Source organism: Myotis myotis, unplaced genomic scaffold (genome assembly GCF_014108235.1).
Source record: "Myotis myotis isolate mMyoMyo1 unplaced genomic scaffold, mMyoMyo1.p scaffold_m19_p_5, whole genome shotgun sequence".
Taxonomy (NCBI): Eukaryota; Metazoa; Chordata; class Mammalia; order Chiroptera; family Vespertilionidae; genus Myotis; species Myotis myotis.
In genome coordinates this window covers 68,668,597-68,691,718 of record NW_023416357.1, presented here as the reverse complement: position 1 = coordinate 68,691,718, position 23,122 = coordinate 68,668,597, and the positions used below count along the sequence as shown (strand labels likewise).

Sequence of the window (23,122 nt, the reverse complement as noted above, 5' to 3'; positions counted from 1 at the left end):
ACATCGGTCGTCCTCTGAGTGGGGGGCAACCGGTGGGGCAGGGCCCTTGACCTGGCACCGCCCGCATCTGCTGCCACCCACCCCTGGTTCCCCATTCGTCATTGGGCAATTGGAGCCTGCAGGCTGGGGAGAGGGACTGAGAGATTGGTCATTCCCGCCCTCTCACCAGCCCCATCCCGTGTGTCCCGTACGGCGCCACCCCCCCCTCCCCCCCGCGGATTGCCCTCTGTGTGTTGGGTGATCAGCAGGGCGGGGGCTTTGGCCTGGTGCCACCCACCTCTGTTGCCACCCACCCCCAGTTCCCCATTCCCCATGGGCAATTGGAGCCTGCCCTCCAGGACCTGCGGGCTTGGAAGCAGCTCCTGCGTTGAGCATCTGCCCCCTGGTTGTCAGTGTGCGTCATAGCAACTGGTCTTTCCACCATTTGGTTGATTTGCCTATTACCCTTTTATTATATAGGATTGGTCATATTTGCTGATCTACCCAATTTCTTCTTCCTAAGCTTTCCTTTTTGAGGAATCTGGGTTTGAAATTTCATAGCCACAAACCTTAGCTGATTAGTACTTCTGCTGCTGTTAGCTTAGTGTTCCATCCTTACAGATGCCACAGCTGTGACATTTTAGTTTGGGGCAAGCAGCTGCTTTATGGGATCTGTAACTTTACCAGTTGTACTAGTGGGAATGAATAAATGGTTGCATTGCCAGGACCTCAGACATAAATGTGTGAATGTTAATGAAATGAGAAATTAAAAATGAAAGATGGAGTGTACAGAAAATATTAAACATACTAACTGGAAATATTTCTCTTTAGATGGAATCTGCCTGTGTTTCGATTCATGAAGCTCTGAAGTCTGTCATTGACTATCAGACTCATTTCCGCTTGAGAGAAGCTCAAGGCCGAAGCCGAGCAGAGGATTTAAATACAAGAGTGGCCTATTGGTCAGTAGGAGAAGCCCTCATTCTTCTGGTGGTTAGCATAGGGCAGGTATTTCTTCTGAAAAGCTTTTTCTCTGATAAAAGAACCACCACAACTCGTGTTGGATCATAACTACGTTTTGGGAATTGATGCACCATTGCCACTGTAATATTGCTGTCCTCTGATTAATTTTAGGTAACTGAAGAACTTAATATTGGCAACATTTTAAAAACATTACTCATATACTTGTTTGGGGGAATACACAATGCATATCCCAAACTATGGAAAGGACACCTTTTTTTATTTGTAAAGGTATAAAAACTTTGGAACTTATTTTGGGCTATTCGTGTTAAATATTCAACACCAGGACACCAGTGATCTCTTTTCTTGGTTGTTTATATCTATTCTTCACACACTAAACTTTGGTATTTTGATTCCTTTTTGCCATTTTAAAACTACTTTTCTTATAGGTAGTGAATATTTTTAAGACCTTCGATTTAATAGCTACATGTGTTATGGAGGAAGAAAATTGCCTTTTAATTGTTTATAGTAAATTACATTTTGTTTTTCAGAAAACCAAATGTGACTCACTATAGCCCAAGCCCTATTGTGCACTGTTTAATTTTCATGGGGGAAATATCTACCGTAGAAATGTTTGTTAATATTGATATAATTTTTAATTGATACATCATGGTATAACTTATTTTTCACTAGCTTGGAAAATGTCAGATTTTTGGTTTTGGGGTTTATTCTATGACTTACAACCAGATATATTATTTTTTTCATAAAGACATTCTTACCACGTAGAAAATAGTATGTTTCAGTAGCATAATAGAGTTTTCAGGCCTTAAAAATCAGATTTTCATACCAGTTAGAATAAATACAGAATAATTTAAGGTACTGCAATGTCTTATAGTGTAGGGGCAAATGAAATACGAAAAATTTTATTGAGTTATCTGCACCTGTTACATTTTCGGTGCTTTTACAAAGAAAAAAGGTGATCTGTTTCATTTAAACATTTAATTGGCTCGTTCTTACCATTATGTGGCTTTAATGTTTTTGAGTCATTCCCAGCTTAAATTGATAATTGTAATATTAGTATCATAAAAGTGCCATTCATTTAATCCCAATAGGTGTGATGCACTGAGAAGTTAGTTTCTTTGGATTTTTTTTTTCTTTTTCTTTTCCTTTTCTATTCTTTTTTTGTCTTGCATATGTAATTTGTATAATTTCTGGTTAGCATCCCAAAGATTTAAAAATTTAGAATGCTGTGTGTATTTTTTATTTGATTGTACTGCATTTAATGAATATTAAATAGTGCATATTCTGTACACTGTATGGTTTAGAATGTGTTTGTATTTCATAACATAGATTGAGCTGACTGGAATAAGATTTTATTCTAAGATAGGATACAAGATATTGTAAAATTGTGTAAGTGTTTAAAGCTTTTCTGCTATAAAAAAATATATATATGCAACTACTTTTTGCCATGCCTCCCTTCCCCACCCAAAGTGATAAGTGCTGAAAAAGACTCATATTGTACAGACTTTGATATGTGGTGCCATGGAATACTGATTGGATAGCAATTCTAGTCACCACTACTGACTAAAACTTAACTCAACTTTAAGCTGTCTTAAAATGCGTATATACATATATTACTGCATGTAAGAGCAAAAAGGAATTAAAGTTGTCATGCTGGCTAATTCAAATGCTGCAATGTAGCAAGGGATAAACATGTTTTCAACTTTAACCCTTTAATTTTAAAATTTTTTAAGACCAAATAGGCTAATCCTTAATATCAGATTAAAAACTGAAGTTTAAGATTTTGCAATTTTATCACTTGGATTCTTATGTTGGAGTTGTCCCACAGCTTTATAAGTGTCCCTCTATATTTAGATTTGGAAATTTTAAACACTAATGTTAATGTGATTCATAAGCATGGGTGTGTCTTAAATGTCCTTTCTGGTTACCTGTCTGCTCTGTTTTGTTCAGATACTGAGACCATAAGCAGAGTCAGGTACCATTAGTGTGCTGAGTTTGGCATAGATAATGTGATTTCATCTGTGCCTATCAGAATTTCATAATATTAGACTATTGCTACAAATAACTTTTGATGAAACTGTTGAGATATATTAATATGTTTGAAATCACCACTGCTGCCTGTCGTAGAAAATAGTACAGGCTTAGTCTAATCTGTATGTAACTGGTTAATGTTTGATGGCTGCCTATACTCAAGTGAGTATGTATATATAAATGAAAGAGTACAGATTTAGCCAGACATAAGTGTTAAGTAAACTTTTTTCTTCCTCCTATATAATTTGTAGCTCATTTTTCTTCTTTAATTCTTTCATAACTTGATGCAACAGTTTGAATTTCTCAAATATTTATATTTGAACACATGGTTCAGAATATTTAAACATCATTAGCTGTATATATTTTTAAAATAGACTAAATAGTGGAAAAGGACTTTGATATACAAGTGTATCAAGTGTATACTTAAATTTCAACTGTGAAGATACATTATAAGATTACTTTGCTAATAATCTAAACATTCTTTTTACTATTAAAAGAAATAAATGGTGTGTGGTCATTACTTTTCTTCTGGCTTGATGCTCATCAACTTTGAAAATACAGTGTGCTAAAATCAATTTTATTTTAGATTTCATTCAAATATCTGTACTACCCATATTTGCTTAGTTTATAAATGTGTAACATTGATAGTTAAAAAGGACAAAGCTGACCTTATGACTATTGATTTCAAAAATTAAATTAATATATAAATAAATCAGAGAGGCTTTTTAGTTACTTTTGAAAAGAAAAATAAATTTCTCTAAACAGGTGTTGGTTCTGTAGGGTTGCACCAATCAGTACGTGTAGAATTAAAAAATCAACAAATTCACTTGTTTCTGTCAGAATTTAAGCTCCTTATGAACTTGCAGCTTGGAGTACATTTTTGTAACCACAGAGTGATTATTTATTTGGTATTTCATCAAAACATCTTGGAACAGCCAAGAAAAAATAAATGAAGAGAAAGTTCACAATATACCAATTCCCTTTAACAAAAAGTTTTACATTATATGTTCTTGTTTTCACTAATGAAGAAATCCAAAGAGGATTGTCCTTTTATGAGAAATTAGAGGCCCAGTGCACAAAATTTGTGTGCTCAGGGGCGTCCCTCAGCCTGGCCTGCTCCCTCTTGCAGTCTGGGAGCCCTCGGGGGATGTCTGACTGACGGCTCTATGGGGAGCGGGCCTAAACTGTCAGACATCCTTAGCACTGCCACAAAGGCAGGAGAGTCTCCCGCCACTGCTGCTGCACTCGCCAGCTGTGAGCCCTGACTTCTGGCTGAGGGTGCTGCCCCTGTGGGACTGCACTGATCACCTGGGGGCAGCTCCTGCATTGAGCATCTGCCCCCTGGTGGTCAGTGCGCACCATAGCAACTGGTTGTTCCGCTGTTTGGTCGATTTGCTTATTAGCCTTTTATTATATAGGATAGTGAAAATAGCATTCAGCTACTTTGCAGGGAGCCATTATAGAGGCAGCATGCACCCTGAGCAGCATGAGTGGCACTGCTTTCATTATATGTTCATGTTATTTTAGGATTTATGTGTTATTTAGTAGGTTATTTTTTGGGTCTGGGAATGCTTAAAATTTTTTCCACATAAATGGTAATGGCTTATTTTCTTTACCCCATTTCTGCTTAGGAAAGGTTTCATAGGAACACTCAGCTTTCAGATAGCACAGGAAACCTGTACCACCTCTAAACTGCCTCATTTTTAACCTTTTGGCATTTCTTTTTGTTACTCCTCATCCAAGAATATTTTTTCCATTGATTTTTAGATAGAGTGGAAGGGAGGGGGAGAGACAGAGAGAAACATCTATGTGAGAAAGACACATTTGACTGGTTGCCTCCCACATGTGCCCTGACCTGCAGCTGGGGTTCAAGCCTGCAACTGAAGTACATGCCTGTGCCCTTGACAAGAACCTTTCAGCCCGTGGGGGACACTCTTAACCACTGAGCCAAACCGCCTAGGGCCCTTTGCATTTCTTACTGAAAGTTTGGGTGAAAGGCACTTTAGCCTACAGTTTCGTAAAAGCTCTTAGTTGTTAAGTAAATTAACCTATATAATGCAGTGATGGCAAACCTTTTGAGCTCAGCGTGTCAGCATTTTGAAAAACCCTAACTTAACTCTGGTGCCATGTCACATATAGAAATTTTTTGATATTTGCAACCATAGTAAAACAAAGATTTATATTTTTGATATTTATTTTATATATTTAAATGCCATTTAACAAAAATCAACCAAAAAAATGAGTTCCTGTGTCATAGGTTCGCCATCACTGGTATAATGCCAAGTTGCCTCAAGTTTTTTCTTTCCCTTTATAATGTAGTCATAGGGGACTTTCTGGGTTCTGGGCACAATCCTATAAAAAATAACAGTAAATAGAGATTAACATTTATTAAATGCTTACTTTGTGCCAGGTGTGCTAAACATTTTACTTGTATTGATACATTTCATCTTTGCAATAATCCTATGAACCAACAAATTCCCATTTTACAGATGAGAAAACAGGGGCACAAAGAGGTTAGGAAACCTGCCCCATATCACAGTAATTAGTAGAATCTGAATACAAACATTCCAATCTGGCTCCAGAACCCTTTTTCTTATCCACCGTGCAGTATTGCCTTACAAACACCAATTAAAGGATAGATTTATGAAGGCTTACCGATCTTGATTTCAGGGTAGCTCAATATCAGTTTAGTGCTTTAACGTCAAGTTCAAATCATGGCTGCATGACCACACAACTGATTTTATTAGTATGTTTCTTCATCTATTACTAAGGTGATATCTACTATAATGATAATATAATGAGATGTTTATTAAATACTAGAGGCCCAGTGCACGAAATTCGTGCACTCAGGGGGCGAGGGTCCCTCTGCCTGGCCTGCGCCCTCTCGCAGTCCAGGAGCCCTTGGGGGATGTCTTAAGCCATCAGACATCCTTTGTGCTGCTGCGGAGGAAGGAGAGGCTCCCGCCACCGCTGCTGTGCTCACCAGCCATGAGCCCAGCTTCTAGCTGAGTGAAGCTCCCCCTGTGGGAGTGCACTGATCACCAGGGGGCAGCTCCTGTGTTGAGCGTCTGCCCCCTGGTGGTCAGTGCACGTCATAGTGACCGGTTGTTGTGACCAGTCATTCTGCAGTTCAGTCAATTTGCATATTAGCCTTTTATTATATAGGATTAAGAACAGTGCCTATGATATACAAGCACTCAACAATAGCTGTATTTTTATCATTGGTCCAATTCTGGTTTCTTGTTCTTCTGTTTCTAAAGTTCTTACTTTAATCTCTACTCATATGGTTCTTAAGTAGTATATAACACACATATGAAAGTGTTTGAACATCTATCATGTATATAATAGTCTGTTAAAAGTTTCAAAAATGAATAAGATAGTCTGACCTCCAGGAATATAACTTAGTTGAGGGAGGCAGGACAACTATGTGAGCAACTAATGTTTCATAAGCAATGAAGCAGAATGACCTTGAAGGGGCTAAGGCATTTACAGGGTGCTATAGGAGGAAGAAAGCATATAGGTTGAAAGACTTATATCCCAAAAAGTTTAACTTTGTCTACCCACAGGGGAGGTCTGTGGTCTAGCTAGGTCAGCAATTGAGTGGAGTAAACTCTAATTCAGGGATAGGGACTATTAGCCTGTCCACATTGCTGCAGGTGGGAAAAACATGTTCTTTAACTTTGTTAATAATAAAGGTGATGACCTCTTAACCTCTCCACCTCAGTTGTTTCCAAATTCTGGAGGAATATACAGAATGTTATCCCTAAACTATTAAATGTGCAATTTTCAGTCTGCATGTCTTGATTTTATCCACAAGATATCATCATTAGAAATTATCCCATTCCTTGCTGAAATCGAAATTATACCAGAAGTAACACTGGTTTAGCATAATCTGTTTTTAGTGCTGCTATTTGCTAGTGATTACTACTACCTTAAAAAGAAAAGGCAGCACAAGAACTTAAGAAATAATGTTTCAGCCCCGCCGGTATGGCTCAGTGGTTGAGCGTTGATCTATGAACCAGGAAGTTAAGGTTTGATTCCAGGTCAGGGCACATGCCTAGGTTGCAGGCTTGGTCCCCAATAGGGGGCATGCAGGAGATCCATGGGTCACTCTCACATTGATGTTACCCTCTCCCTCTCTAAAAATAAAATACTTTTCTTTTTTTTTTTTTAAGAAATACAACATTGCCAGCATCTTAGAAGGTTCCTATGTATCTTTTTCTGACCACATCCCTGGATTTCTCCACTAGAGATAACCAATGTTCTGCTTGTAATGAAAATAATTTTATTTTTCTTTATGTTTTCACCCGTTATGTATAATAGTTCTCAAACTACTTTTTAAAATAATTTCCACATGTCACAGATACTTTTATAAATACAAAATCAAATACTTGAATGTTTTGTCAATGTCAAACTCACTTGATTTGCTTATCTCAGCATCAGCCTGTAACAGTTTGATATGGTCTATAGACCATACTTTGAATAGTACTGATGTCTGTATTACTGAAAAAATATTTCTTTTTTAATCAGGCAAAAACTAAACTAATAAGTAAAATTTAATGGAGTGTTAAGTTCTATTTAATAAATTGCATATTACCTGTCTTCTTTTGTGACTTTGTTTTGCTGAATCATCCATGTTGATACATATGGCTGTAGTTTGATTTTGTTACTGTATAGTAGTCCATCATATGAGTGTACCACAGGTATATGTCTCTTCTACTAAGATAGTTTTGGGATTGTTTCATGTTCTTTATTAATATGAACAAATTCATTACGAACACTCTTGTATATGTGCCCTATTGTACATGTGTATGATCTTTTGAGAATACATCTAGGAGTGGAATTATTTGCTCCTAGTGTGTGTGTATCTTCATCTTTACTAGGCAATAGCTAACTTTTCTTTTTTTTTTTTTATTGCTTAAAGTATTACAAAGGGTATTACATATGTGTCCATTTTATCCCCCCGCCCTAGACAGTCCCCTAGCCTCCCCTATCCCCCAATGTCTTATGTCCACTGGTTATGCTTATATGCATGCATACAAGTCCTTTAGTTGAACTCTTACCCCCCTACCTCCTGCCCCGCAACCCTCCCCGGCCTTCCTGCAATTTTACCAACTAGTGCTTTCACCAGCAACAACGAAGTATGTTCCACATTTGGTATTGTCAGACTTTAAAACTTTTGAAAATCTGAGTATTTCAGTTATTTTTATACATATATGTGCATATTGTTAAACTGATATTAAACTTCATTGTTGCTTAATTTGTATTTGTATTTTCAGGTAAATTTTTTTTTTTCTCATGGGCTTATTTACCATTTTTATTTCATCTCTTGTGAAGTCCCTGTTCAAATCATTTGCCCATTTAAAAAAGTTGCATTAGTTTGTCATTTTTTAATTAACAGGATTCCTTTATGTATTCAGGAGACTCAATTTTTTGGTTATAACTATTTCAAATATCTTCTCACTGTCTGTTTTTATTTTTCTGTTCCTACTGTATCAATTTTTCCTGTATTGATGTTTTTATGTCTTGTTTAAGAAATATTTTTCTTTCCTGAAGTCATGAACATCTTCTCCTATACTATGTTCTAAAATATGTATAATTTTACCTTTTATTTAATTTGAGTTTTGTATGAGATAAGGTAAGGTGAGCAACCAGGTTTCTTTTTTCAATTTCTTGAAAACTCATGTTTCTCTATTGACTTATAATGCCAATTTGGTCATCTATTAAGTGCCCATATTTACATAAGTCTATTTTTGTGCTCTCTGCTCTATTCCATTGATCTGTTTGTCCTTACACCAGTAACATATTGTATTAATTACTAAAGCTTTTTAAATTCTTGATAATTGGTAAAATAGGTCTTTATACCTTGTTCTTCAAGATTTTGGCTGTCTTTTGCATTTTTGTACAAAATTTAGAATTAGCACAATGCTCTACCACCCAGCCACACCGGCCAGGGCTATGTTAGTTTTCTATGCTACGCAACAAATTACCAAATTTATCAGTGTCAAACACATACTTTATTAACTCACAATACCTATGGGTCAAGAGTCTGGGCAAACCTTAGCTGAGTCCTCTTTTCAGGGTCTCACAGGCTGCAATGAAGTTGTCACCTGGACTGTGCTCTCCTGTGGAACTTGGTGTCCTCTTCCTAACTCGTCAGGTTGTTGACGAAATTCAGTTCCTTGCAGCTGGAGAACTGAGGCCCTCAGCCAGTGAGGCTTCCCCTCCACATAGGCAGTTCCCATCGTGACTGCCGCTTCCAGGCCAGCAGGAGAGAGAAGCTGCTGTTTCGAGTCTCTTCTTTCAGGGAAGGCCTGACAGGTCCTGACTGGGTCAGAGCCACCTGGAATATTCTCCCTTCAGAGTCAACTGAATAGGGACCTTAATTGCATCTTCAACATTTTTCCACCTTTACCACATTCTATTGATGAGAAGCAAATTACAAGTTCTGCCACACAAAGGTATAGATAAGGGGCTGGGGAAGGATTTCAGGGACCATCTTAGAAGTCTGCCTACACGAGCTCCATTCTACAAGTCTTGATATCTACTTATCAATTTCAAAGAATTTTCTGATTTTATTACTCTAATTTGACCCCTAGATAGTATTTGGAATTATAATTCTTAATCTACAAACATAAGTATTTAAGTTCTTTTTTATTGATTTCTAATGTAATTGCAGCATTGTGATCAGAGGCCATATTCTCTATTATTTTAATTTGAAATTTATGGACAATTGCTTTGTGACTCCATTTACCTTCTTAATTTATATGTTGTCATATATTTTGTATACCTTTAAATATAAGTTATTACTATTTTATACAGTCAATATTAATTTAGATTTGCCCATATATTTACCATCTTTGTTTTCTGTTCCTTGCTGCTCTTTGAGCTTATCTGGAATAATTTTTCTTCTGCTTGAAGAATACATTAGAATTTCCTTTAGTGCAGGTCAGCTGGTGGCAAGTTCATTTCCTTCTTTTTTTAAACAATGTCTTTACTTGGCCTTCATTTTTTTTACCCTTCATTGTTGAAGGAAATTTGTGCCGAGTATAGAAGTGCACCTTGAAAGGAACTGTGGGTCGCTAGGCTGCGGTGGGCACAGGGGCAGGTCTCGGCCCATCCTCCGTGCCCCCGCCCTGCCCCTTCCACCATGGCCCCGTCCCCTGTCTGCCAGCAACTCTGCTCCCACCACCTCTCCCACACATTGACAGCACCATACCCGCTTGCACCCGCTGACTTAGGAATGATTGGGGCCAGCACCAACAGCGGTGCTAGCAGGGCCAGCGCCAGCAGAGGTGCAAGCGCCCAGCGGGACTGCAGCGTGCAGGAGCAAAGAATTTTCAGTAACCACCAGAGGCTCGCCCTGATGACAGCCACCGGCACCCCGCCTTGGTCTGGTGCCCCCACTCACCTGCTCCACCATCCTGCCGCAGCTACAGCCAATGCCCGCCATGTTCCGTGCTCTGCCGCCTGCTGCCAACGCCCACCATGTTCCACGTGTGCCCCCAGGTGGTCAGCGCATGTCATAGCGACTGGTTGTTCGGTTGTTCTAGTCTATTTGCATATTGGGGTTTTATGTATATAGACCAGTGGGGTCCTTTGGCCTGGCCTGCGGGATCAGGCCAAAACCGGCTCTCCGACATCCCCCGAGGGGTCCCAGAATGTGAGAGGGCCAGGCCAGGCCAAGGGACCCCACCAATGCACATCAGGGCTGGGGAGGGACTGTGGGAGGGCTCCAGGGCATGTACAGCCCATCTCAATCTGATCAGCCAGAGCCCAGCAGCAAGCTAACCTACCAGTCGGAGCATTTGGCCCCTGGTGGTCAGTGCACGTCATAGTGAGCAGTTGAGCAGTCTTAGCATATCACTAGCATATTATGCTTTGATTGGTTGAACGGATGACTGGACACTTAGCATATTATATAGGACTAGAGGCCTGGTGCACAAAAATTTGTGCACTCGGGGAGGAGGGCGGTCCCTCAGCCCGGCCTGTGCCCTCTTGCAGTCTGGGACCGCTCAGGGGATGACCACCTGCTGGCTTAGGCTTGCTCCCCGGGGAATTGGGCCTAAGATGGCAATCAGACATCCCTCTGGCAGCCCGGCAGCCCTTGGGGGATGCCCGCTTGCCAGCAGGGAGCAGACCTAAGCTGCAGTTGGACATCCTTAGCGCTGCTGAGGAGGCAGGAGAGGCTCCCACCACCACCGCTGTACTGGCAGCCATCAGCCTGGCTTGTGGCTGAGCAGAGCTCCTCCCATGTGAGAGCACCCTGACCACCAGAGGGCAGCTCCTTCATTGAGCGTCTGCCCCCTGGTGGTCAGTGTGTGTCATAGTGACCAGTCATTCCCAGTCCTTCTGCTGTTAGGGTCAGTTTGCATATTACCCTTTTACTATATAGGATAGAGGCCTGGTGCATGGGTGGGGGCCGGCTGGTTTGCCCTGAAGGGTGTCCCGGATCAGGGTGGGGGTCCCGCTTGGGTGCCTGGCCAGCCTGGATGAGGGGATGATGGCTGTTTACAGCTGGTCACACTCTCTTCAGGGTGGGCATCCCCACTGGGGTGCCTGGCCAGCCTGGATGAGGGGATGATGGCTGTTTGCAGCTGGTCACACCCCCTTCAGGGTGGGGGTCCCCACTGGGGTGCCTGGCCAGTCTGGGTGAGGGGCTGAGGGCCGTTTTCAGGCTGGCGGGTGACTGAAGCTCCCAACCTCTCCTTTTTTTTATTTTTTATTTTTATTCTGGGATTTATTTTCCTTCTATGGCTGTCACTGGAGCTGAGAGCCAGCTTTAGCTCTGAGGCTCAGCTCCAGCTCTGAGACCTCGGCTGCTGAAAGCAGGTATCTGGGTTTGTTTGGGTTCTATAATTGCAACATTGTTTCTTAGACTGCAGCTCAGAGGCCGGCAGCGGCAGGCAGGGAACATTGGCTTCCTCCATCACTGGAGCAAGCAAGCCTCCTGTTCGCTTTAGCTGCCTGGCTGCCGGCCGCCATCTTGGTTGGCAGTTAATTTGCATATCTCGCTGATTAGCCAATGGGAAGGGTAGCGAAGTTACGGTTAATTACTATGTTTCTCTATTATTCGATAGGATATCTTCCTGTTGTCTCCTGGCTTCTATTTTATTATGAAGAAGTCAGCTATCCATCTGTTGCTTTATTGAAACTAATCTTTTTTCTCTGGCTGCTTTCAAGATTTTCTCTTTGTATTTGATTTTCTGTTGTTTCATTATATTGTAAGTGAGGATTTCATATATTTGATTACTTGGGTTTATTTGACAACTTGGATCTGTGAATTTGAATGTCAGTTCTGGGAAATTCTCAACCCTAATCTCTTTAAATATTGCCTCTGTCCAATGTGCTATCATTTTGCCTTCTGGGACTTCAAGTAGATATATGTTAGGCCTTCTTGGTGTATCCCCTATATCTATATTTTTCTTCTATGTGTTCTGTATTTATTTTCTCTGCATCATCTTAGATAGTATCTGTTATAGCTTATAAGTCATGAATTCACTTTTTAACTTTAATTTATTGTAAGAGATTCATTGAGTTTATGATTTCTGTTTTTATTTATTTTAGTTATATTTTTTCAGTTAGGTTCTTTTTTCTTATGTGCTCTGTTACTTTTTATGGCATCCAGTTCCTTGCTGCATTTATAAAATGAGGATTTTATTTCCACGGATTATCCTTTGTATCTGGTAATTTCATTATGTACAGCCTGTTATGATTATTTTTGTGCTATTTGTAGTCCATTTGCTTCTAATTAATGTTGTCTTGGTTATACTTATACTTCATTATCTTTGATTGTTTACTTGAAAATCCTAAAGAAGAAAAAAAATAGCTTAAGATCTGAGATGATTTTCTCTTCCTTAAGAGATTTATGGAGTTTGGTTTATTTGTTCATTTGTTATGTAAATTAACCCACTTATTAAAAACTTAGCAGTGTTTCAAATGACAGAGCTTCTATTGTTTTTTCAGTTCCTTCAGTCTTCTGAAGGCAGACTTCACTGTGATGGCAGAAGTGTTGTAGGTCCAAGTACCACTAGCTATCATTTTCATGCAGGAACCACAGCCACACTCCCACAATTCACCTCTTCATCTTGGTTTTGCCATAGAAAGAGCAAGTGTACTTGGCATGTTGGCTGACTTCAATTTTCTTCACCATTTCCCTGACGGAGGCACTATAATGGGTCTTTACTTACCAATAATTCTGACCTTGGTGCATTAGCATTGACGCTGCTAAGTAGATTCAAGGCCAGAAGTTTTTTATTCTTTCTGCCAAGTACAGTCTGGAACTTAGGCTTTAGGTTTTCTGTGCTCCTCTAGATGACACACTGCACTGCAGTTTGTAACCCCCACTCCAGGATACAACCCTTGGATACCAAACCCAACCCTTGTCTTTCCTATTGTAGTTGATGATGAAAAAACAACTCTGGCCCAGGCCACTGTGGCTTAATTGGTTGGAGTATCCCATACACTGAAAGGTGGCTGGTTCAATTCCTGTCAGGGAAGTCAATCGGTGTTTCTCTCCACATTAATGTTTCCCTCTCCCCACTTCCTCTCTCTAAAAAATCAATAATAAAAAAAAGACAGCTCTGCCACTCAGCTATTTCCTCTAAGATTGGCAATCCACTCCAAGGGCAAAAGTAGTTCTGGCACTGCTTCCTGAATTCCAATCCTGTCCCTGATTTTGACTTGGGAAATTCTCTCTCTCATGTCTTCAAGAAGACATGTGTTTCATCTTCAGTGGGAACATTGGTCCCAATGACCTGTTTTCTCATTACCCACCTCCAAAAATTCAAGGTTACATTTGGGTCATGAATGAAATATGTAACTTCTTTTTTTTTTTTTTTTTTTAATATATTTTATTGACTTTTTACAGAGAGGAAGGGACAGGGATAGAGAGTTAGAAACATCGATTAGTTGCCTCCTGCACACCTCCCACTGGGGGTGTGCCCCCAACCCAGGTACATGCCCTTGACCGGAATCGAACCTGGGACCTTTCAGTCCACAGGCCAATGCTCTATCCACTGAGCCAAACTGGTTAGGGTGAAATGTGTAACTTCTGTACTTTCATTTTCTACATCACCCTTGGATGACTCACAGAGTTCAGATAATGCCCAGATGATATCTTTTTATTAGTGACTCATTTATTCATTCAACAAATATTCATTTAGTGCCAAGTATGTTCTATCCTTTTTTTCTAGAAATAGAGATTCAGTGATAAACAGCTTAATTATTTTGTTCTAGGAGTTAGCCAGTTTTCATGAGAGGCTCGATCCCCAATAGGGGGCGCACAGGAAGCAGCTGATCAGTGATTCTCTCTTGTCATTTATGTTTCTATATCTCCATCTCCCTTCCTCTCTGAAATCAATAATATATATATATATATAATAAAGCATTATTCTGTATGATGTTAGAGTAATTTTAGCCTTATAAAGTTTTAAATTCTAAGTCTATTTTGTTATTTATTCTACATGGTGGGAATTGGAGATTAACTTTAAAACGTTCTACTATTCAATAGATGTTTGACTACATGTCTACTGTGTGCTAGGAAATGGGAATACTGAAGTAAATATGATAATTTCTTATTCTCAAGGCATCTGGAAACAGATCCCAAATAGAAAATTGCAATAGTAAACTTACAAAACTACAACCTGAAAATAGTAGTTCTCAATCATTGTGATATAAGAATCGCCTAGTCTACTTGTAAAAAACTGATCTTTCTCAAGTTTCTTCCCCTGACCCTGAGACTTTGATTCAGTAGATGTGGAGTGAATCTTGGAAATCCTCACGGAGAGTTCGATGCAAGTGTTATACCACATTTTGAGAAATAATAATAGTAAAACACTTTTGTAATACTATGTACCTACTATACTATGTTCTACATTCATGCTATATAGTTTATTTTCTCTTCTAAACAATGCTTTCCCACCATTTTACAGATTAAGAAACTGAAGCGCAGAATGGTTAAGTTCAGTTGCATAAGGTCACACAATCAGTGCTAGAACCAGGGTTCAAACACACACATATCTACATGGGCAGGCTTGTGTCTCCCATGTGTATGTGTAGCCTTCCAGTCATGCAGAGACCTGTGAAGAGCTAATTTTGACTCTCAATAGCTCTCTCATTTCCAGGACCTTCCTGATAAATTGCTGGCTATTCCACTGGTCTGCTGCTCACCTCATGTGAGACCACAACTTCAGACTAACAAAGTGATGTCCCCATGTATTTCCTCCCAAGTTTCTGATTTTTATTGACAGCACCACTAGGTATGAACTTTTTTTTTTTTTAAATATATTTTATTGATTTTTTTACAGAGAGGAAGGGAGAGAGATAGTCAGAAACATCGATGAGAGAGAAACATCGATCAGCTGCCTCCCGCACATCCCCCACTGGGGATGTGCCCGCAACCCAGGCACATGCCCTTGACCAGAATCGAACCTGGGACCCTTCAGTCCGCAGGCCGACGCTCTATCCACTGAGCCAAACCAGCTTCGGCAGGTATGAACTTTTTGCCACCCATCTACTCCAAGTCAAGTTAGCTCCCTCCAGCAGCTTTTTTTTTTCTTTTCAATACATTTTTATTGACATCAGAGAGGAAGGGAGAGGGAGAGAGAGATAGAAACATCAATGATGAGAATCATTGATCAGCTGCCTCCTGCACAAGGGATAGCCCCACACTGGGGATCGAGCCCATAACTTGGGCATGTGCCCTGACCAGGAATCAAACCATGATCTGGTTCATGGGTCATTGCTCAACTACTGAGCCATGCTGACTGACCTCTCCAGCAGCTTTCATTGTTGGCCTCCCCCTGGTACACCAACACTGGGAAATGTGCTCAGTTTGGGAGATGAGAGCAGCTTCTAGCAAGAATGCCACAGACTCCTACCAAAATTTCAGCATGGTTTTTTATAAATGAATACATGATTCTCAATTTGTTGTTATCTCAATTTCCAGAGCCCTTGAATGATTATTTTCGACAATTTTGTCCAGTGTATATTTGTTTTGGGGAGAAAATTTGATTTTCTAGAAGTTCCACCTACCAATTTTGTCAGGTCTAGGATTTGGTTTTACCCCACTTACAGTCTAATAAATTAACCTGTTACTATTTCATGGATGCTGGCAGAAGACAGAATTCCTGGGTCAGAGACAGAGGACTTTAGTTACTTATGACACAGTAAGCAGCACCACTATCAGCACATTTGCATTGGTTCCTCCTCACAAGTCCCATGGGGGTATCATGAAGAGATCCATGTAGATATTGCACACACAGTGGACTTGTGTCACATCTGAGGAACACTGAGCTTGAGGAATCCACCACTGTTAGAGCAAGCAGTAAGTAAGCCTGTTCTTTGGTCCTAGTGGGAGACATTACCTTTTATCTCAAGATTGCTCACCATAAATACTACCCTGTGATATGGCTCAGGTAAAGAGCAGTCAGGGCCTTAAATTATTGGTGTACTCAGTAAAACACATAGAAACACAAGAGCCCTAGCCAGTTTGGCTCAGTGGATAGAGCGTCAGATTTTCAACTAAAGAGTCGCAGGTTCAATTCCAGTCAAGGGCACATGCCTGGGTTGCAGGCTCAATATCCAGTAGGGGGCATGCAGGAGACAGCCAATCAACGATTCTCTCTCCTCATTGATATTTCTACCACTCTATCCCTCTCCCTTCCTCTCTGAAATCAATAAATTACATATATATATATATATATATATATATATATATATATATGTATATTAAAACACACACACATAAGAGGCACATAGACAACTGTCTTCCAGCTCATTTCATTTAAATTTATTGGAATGGAGTTATCTTTTATCTTTTAAATGTCTTATGATCTGTAGTGATGTTTCCTTTTTATTTTTAGTATTGTGTCCTTCCTGTTTCTTTTATTTTTTTTCTAAGTAGTTTCACCAGTAGTTTATTAATTTTATTAGTCTTTTCAAGGAACTGTCTTTTGCTCTTGTTGATACTATGATAATTTTTCCCCCGATTTTCTAGTCTTATTTTATTTCTTTTTATTGGGATTTCATTTTCTGTGTTTTTCTAATGTCTTGATGTGGATGTTTAGATAGTTGATTCTCTGGCTTTGTTTTTTGATATGTATGTTTAAGACTAGAAATGCTGCTCTCATTAGACTTTAGCTATGTCCCACAAATACTAATATGTAGCATTTTTAGTAACATTCAGATAAAAACATTTTATGATTTTTGTTGTGGTTTATTTTTGACCCATTGGTTATTTTTAAATGTCTTTTGATTTCCAAACATGCAGAGGCTTTTCTAGTTATCATTTATTTTTGGTTTTCAGACTAATATGTAAGTGGTAAGAGAACATATTCTATGTTATTTCAATCTTTTGATTTGTTTTGATTTTGCTTTATTGAGATTTGCTTTATGGCAAAAAATACAGACTAATTTTGTTAATGTCTCATTTTGTTAATGTTCCATGTGTACTTGAAAAGAGTATGTGTCTTGAAATTATATTGGATGCCATAATCTATGTCTGTCAATCAGGTCAAGTTCATTAGTCATGTTCAAATCATTCGTATCCTTACTGATTTATGTGAGAGTCTGCTGGGCATATGTAAGATATTCAGGGAAATGGTAAAGTAAGCTAAAGTGGACAGAGGATCAAGACCTTGAAAACACCAGCATTTAATGTCAAAGATTTCAGGGGAAGGAAGCCACAGGAAAAACATTTTACATGTCAGAGAAGCCATCTCTTCTCTGATTTAATTAGCACTCCTTCCCATTTTACTCTGCTTTATTTCATTCATTCATTATCAATGAATGGACCTGAAATTTTCTTACGTGTTTACATGTCTATTGTCTGTCTCCTGGACTAGACTACAAAATCTCCAAGAGGACTGGGACCATGTGTGTTTTATTCACTCTGTATCCCTAGTGTAGAAGACACCAAATATTTGTGGCAGATGTTATCGGTGTACTCTCTTAAAAAGTATACTTAATAATTTGGATAGAAAATTTAAGTAATGGTCCAGCCTGCGTAGCTCAGTGATTGAGCGTCGACCTGTAAACCAGGAGGTCACAGTTCAATTCCAGGTCAGGGCACATGCCTGGGTTGCAGGCTCAATCCCAGAGTGGGGTGTGCAGGAGACAGCCAATCAATGATTGTCTCTCATCATTGATGTTTTTATCTTCTCTCCCTCTCCTTTCCTCTCTGAAATAAATAAAAATATATTTTAAAAAAAGAAAATTTAAGTAATAGAACTCATAATCAATTTAAAATATTTTCTTAGTACAGCATGTGAAGATGAAGAACAATGCAAAATTTGGAGCAATTTGTGACATAAAATGGAAAATTCAAGTGAATTTGTCCTTGACATTAGTGATTTTAGGCTTATTTGTGCATGGGATGTGGGTGGTGAATGGGGAAATAAATGTTTATGGCATTTGCCATTAGTAGCATTGCAATGAAAAAAAAAATGGAAAAACACGGATTTGAAGGATTGTGAGAGGTACAGGCAGAGGAGACTGAAAGAAGAATTTCAACAAGTTTGATAAGCATAAAGTCCACATGGGTTTGTTGACACATATCTGCCAGTGCTTACCTTCCATGGCCCGTCGTGTTGTTGGGTGGGGGTAGAGGGACAGGAAATAACTCTTAACTCTACCTGTGGCAGGAAGTAGGGATTGCCTAAGAATTAAAAGAGAAGGAGTAGGGGGCTATTTTTGAACTGGGTTCATAGGATATGACTAGGATTGGGAGCCTGAAGTAGAGATAGTAGGATCAAGTTTTTGGCTTTATAAGTGTGAACAAAAAAGGGGCCACATACTAAACCTGACAAGCTCCAGGGAGGCCTGCATGGCAGCCTTACAAACTCAGAGACCTAAAATAGGACTATAAGACAATATGATCCTTAATGGCATTTATAAGCTTCCTGCTGCAGAAGAACGAAAGACCAGACCAGGAAAAACTTGCTAGACACCAGGAGTTGGACTAAGGAATTGAAACTGTCCTGAAGGTACCTGTTCCACACCTGCATTCCATCGCATTCCAAACCCACCACCTCAGCCCCCAAACCCAATGACCACAAAAGCTTCCCGCCAGTGACTGCATATAACAGTGATGGTGAACCTTTTGAGCTCGGCGTGTCAGCATTTTGAAAAACCCTAACTTAACTCTGGTGCCATGTCACATATAGAAATTTTTTGATATTTGCAACCATAGTAAAACAAAGATTTATATTTTTGATATTTATTTTATATATTTAAATGCCATTTAACAAAGAAAAATCAACCAAAAAAAATGAGTTCGCGTGTCATAGATTTGCCATCACTGGCATATAAGAATGAAACTCTAGCTCCTGAGTGCTGCCATCATCCATCCAATGTCCCCTTGGCTCAGTGCTGTGCAGCCCTTCCCTTGGGATATCCCATCCCCTACCCCCTCAATTTTTCTTTATCCACCATCTGAGATGGCTATTTAGCCTGCCCGTGTGCACCACCCATGTTAACCTTTTAGTACCCACATAAGATGGTCTAAAATTAAAACCTTTTAACCAAAAACAGGTCCTGGAAGGTAGTCATAGCCTGGGCCAGGATCTTTCTCGACTAAGGTCATTCTTTACCTCAACTGAGTCTGTCTGCATCTAGGATAACATGTGTTTGGAATGTCAGGGTAATTTCCTTGTTCCAGACCCCCTCAGGGCACAATCTCCCACCAGAACGGGAGACCGCAGAACCCCTCATTGTTATTGTTATAATGTTAATTGTTAACTATCCTATACCCACCTACTAAAAAGAAGTATGTGTCTATTCGTCTGACTTTTTATTGTCCCAGAGATTTCTCCACTTTGCCTTCTCCTACTTTCCCTAATCTATCACCAGTAAATTTCATGTAACCCCCTTATGCCTCCTCTTTTGATTGTAATGTATAACATAAGATGCAAAACTGTAATTTTCTGGAGCATTTTTCTCAATTCATTAAGATTTTGCTTCCTGGCAATTTTCATGTTTGGCTCAAATAAAGGCATAACTGTTCTTACAGGTGTTTCTTCCATAAGGCTTTTTATGCTTCTTTTACTTGATTGCTTTTTTATTTTCTTTCTTAATTCAGCGAAGTTTCCATCTGTTTTGGTTGTGGGAAAGGAACCTGAGAAAGGTGACTTTGCAGGGGCCGGGGCGGTGCGCTATGCCTCCCTGGCCAGGGATGTGGTTGACTGCAGGAACGTTCGGTGGCAGGGCCCCAATGGGAAGGAAACGCCAAGGGACCCTCTTGGAGGACCAGGGGAGTCGCTGTACCTCGGGAAAGGACTAAGGGTCTGTCTGTTTGGGTAAAACAGGCCGTTCCTTCCTTTGGAGTTCAGGGGCTCCCGTCTGGGAAGCGACGGTGGATACGGTAGGATCAGGTACGTGGCTTTACTGGCGGGTTCAGTGTTGGGCGCGCGGGCAAGGTGGAAGCAGTGCACCCAGGTCTGTTAGGAGCAGATACAGTGCAGTCCCCCGCACTCCCGAGCCTGAAAGTCAGGGCTTATGGGGGTGGGGGGTGGAGGGGTGGGGAATGTGGACCAGAAGCCGCCGCAGCGCAGGGAGAGTCCATGTTTGCCTGGGCCAGAGTTCTGATTTCTTCTCCGCCCTTCTGAATGGCCCGCCTCCCCCTCCTGCGCGGAGAGGTCCCGCCACGTTATAACCACCGCCTGCACACACACTCGCCCTGGGGAGCTGCGCCGCCCGCACCGCCGATCTCCAAAGGCTGAGTCAGCGCGTCTGCGAGGGGTGGGGACTCCGGTGCCGGGACTTCCGCGCGCAGCGCGCGGGGCGCAGTGAGTGGGCGTGGACACGGGCCCTGCAGCCGGGCGGGGACTGGGCACTCGCCCTCCCGACGCCCCGGGGAAGTCGCGCCCTGAGTGGGTCCGCTCAGCGGGAGACGAAGACCAAAAAGCCCCGAGGCTGGGCCCGGTGTGGCCCGCACTCCTTCCAGGCAAGTAGGGCGTCGCGGGGCGGCCGCCGGGCTCTGGTGCGCTGGGGGCCGGGCGGCCGCGCGCAGCTGCCCCAGCGGACCCGGCCCGCGGCGAACGGGGCGCGGCCCGCTCCTGGGGTCCCCGGGTGGGCCCAGCGCCGTCTCTTCAGGCCTACGGTGCCTGACTCTGAAGGGAATAGCCACGAACTTTCTGCTGCCCTTGTAAGTTTCACGTTGACTGGAAAACCCATTTTTTAAAGAAAAGAAACCTTCGAGCCATATGCAAATAGCCCCGCGTCTTAAATGGTTTGGTTCTGCATGAGCCTCAGCCAGGCACAAAATGCTGAAGGTTTCCATTGTCTTATTTGGCTTCTTGTCCAAAAGTTAATTTGGATAAAAATAATTTGGGCTGACAACTGTATTGTATTAGTTAAGGCCTCTCCATTTTTTTCTGGCAGTAAACTTTAAAAAAGAAGGGAGGGAGGGGGGTGTCTTTAAAATATGAGAGAGTTGAACACTTTAAATAGTGTGTTGGTTATAAATGGAGTTAAGCAACTCCAGTTTATATTTAATTTAAATCTGAAAGTAGATGAGCTGGAGTAGAATAATGCCTTACTTCCTTTTGACAAAGTAAATGTTACGCATGCCCAGCTGTATGGCACTTGAAGTATAAACCACGTTTATACTGTTGAATCATTTGCTCCTCGTGTAATTTTTTTAAAAATTCATTTAACAAATTCGGGACTGCTGATAAATCTTGTCTTTAAATAATTCTTCCCTCCCCCAGACCAAACATCCTTTCTAGGTCCCATCCATTTCTTTGCTCCCTTTTAAACAACAACAAAAGGGGACATCTGTAATACTTTCAACAATAAAGATTTTAAAAGACAACAGCACTTCTTGCAATGACTTGGGGCCAAGTCTCTATTTCCACTCCTCCAGTTTCCTCCTCCCCCCTCTCCTCTGGGCTTTTTGTCTCCATCACCCCCTTGCCATTGGTGAAATCCAGTGTCTGTGCATAGTTTTCACTTCATATGACGAGGTTGACAGCTCCTTCTCCTTGGTACTCTTTCTTCATTTGGCTTCCAGGTGGTCAGTTCTCCTGCTTTTCCTTCCACCTCACTGGTACTCCTGTGTCTGCAGGCTTCTCCTCTCCCAAACCACTAAGTGTTAAGAGTACCACAGAGCTCAGTTGGCCATACAGTGGGGCCTTGACTTACGAGTGTCCCGACTAACGAGTTTTTCGAGATACGAGCCGTCTCTCAGCCGATTTTTTGCTTTGAGGTGTGAGCTAAAACTCGGGTTACGAACCACCTTCAGATACCCCACCGCTAGTTGGTGCAGCGAACGTCACAGTGAACGCCACAACATCAGCCCAGCATCACGTGTCTCACTCGTTCACTTTAAGCGGTTAGCTCTTAGTTGAAGCATCAGTGTTGTGCTCGCATTTGTGCTTGCAGTTATTTTGCAAAACTTCATTTTTTGGGTGTCCGGAACGGATTAATGGCATTTCAATTCATTGTAATGATGAAAATTGATTTGACATATGAGTAATTTGAGTTACAAGCTCCGTCACGGAACGAATTAAACTCGTAAGTCAAGGCCCCACTGTATTCTCTTTCTAGCCATACTTCATCCCAAGGCACTTTCTATCCCAAGCCATATCCCATGGTTGTGAATAACATCTGTAGCTGAAAAACTTCCAAATTTTTATCTCTAGCTTTACTTCACCTGAGCACCAGATGCATACGTCCACCTGTTTACACGCCATCTCTACTTGGAAGTCTAAGAAGCATTTAAATGGAGTTAGTCCAAACAGAACCCAGTCCTCCCTTCCATTTTCCCTCAGTTACCTTCCTCATCTCAGTAAATGTTAATGCCATTCAACTAGGCTGAAACTCCAGGAATCATCCTTGATGCTTCTTTTTAGCTCAGACCCTACATCCAAGCATCTAGCAAATTCTTTCTGTTGACTCTTCCTTGAAAAGATGCCTCAAATCTGACCACATTTCACTGCCTCCCTCATGCAAAACACAGTCTCTCTCTTACCTAAATGACTGAAGTCTCAGATTTACTCTTCTTGCTTCTGTCCTTATTCCTCCTCAGTCTTTCTACAAATAGCAGTGACTTTTTTCAAGTATACCCAGAATTTTCACTTCCCTTAAAAACCTTTTGATGGCTACTTACCACAGTCATGATATGGCTTCAGAG

General features: G+C 40.9%; 1 protein-coding gene across 1 annotated transcript in view; it reads left to right on the top strand.

The window, feature by feature from the left end:
* The window catches only part of LOC118655803 (TIR domain-containing adapter molecule 2-like), a 49,208-nt gene that overhangs the window by 11,480 nt on the left and 14,606 nt on the right, over window positions 1–23,122 (top strand). The window contains exon 3 of the mRNA XM_036308185.1: window positions 811–938. Within this exon, the coding sequence (XP_036164078.1) occupies window positions 811–938 (128 nt within the window). The remainder of the gene's footprint in view (window positions 1–810; window positions 939–23,122) is intronic.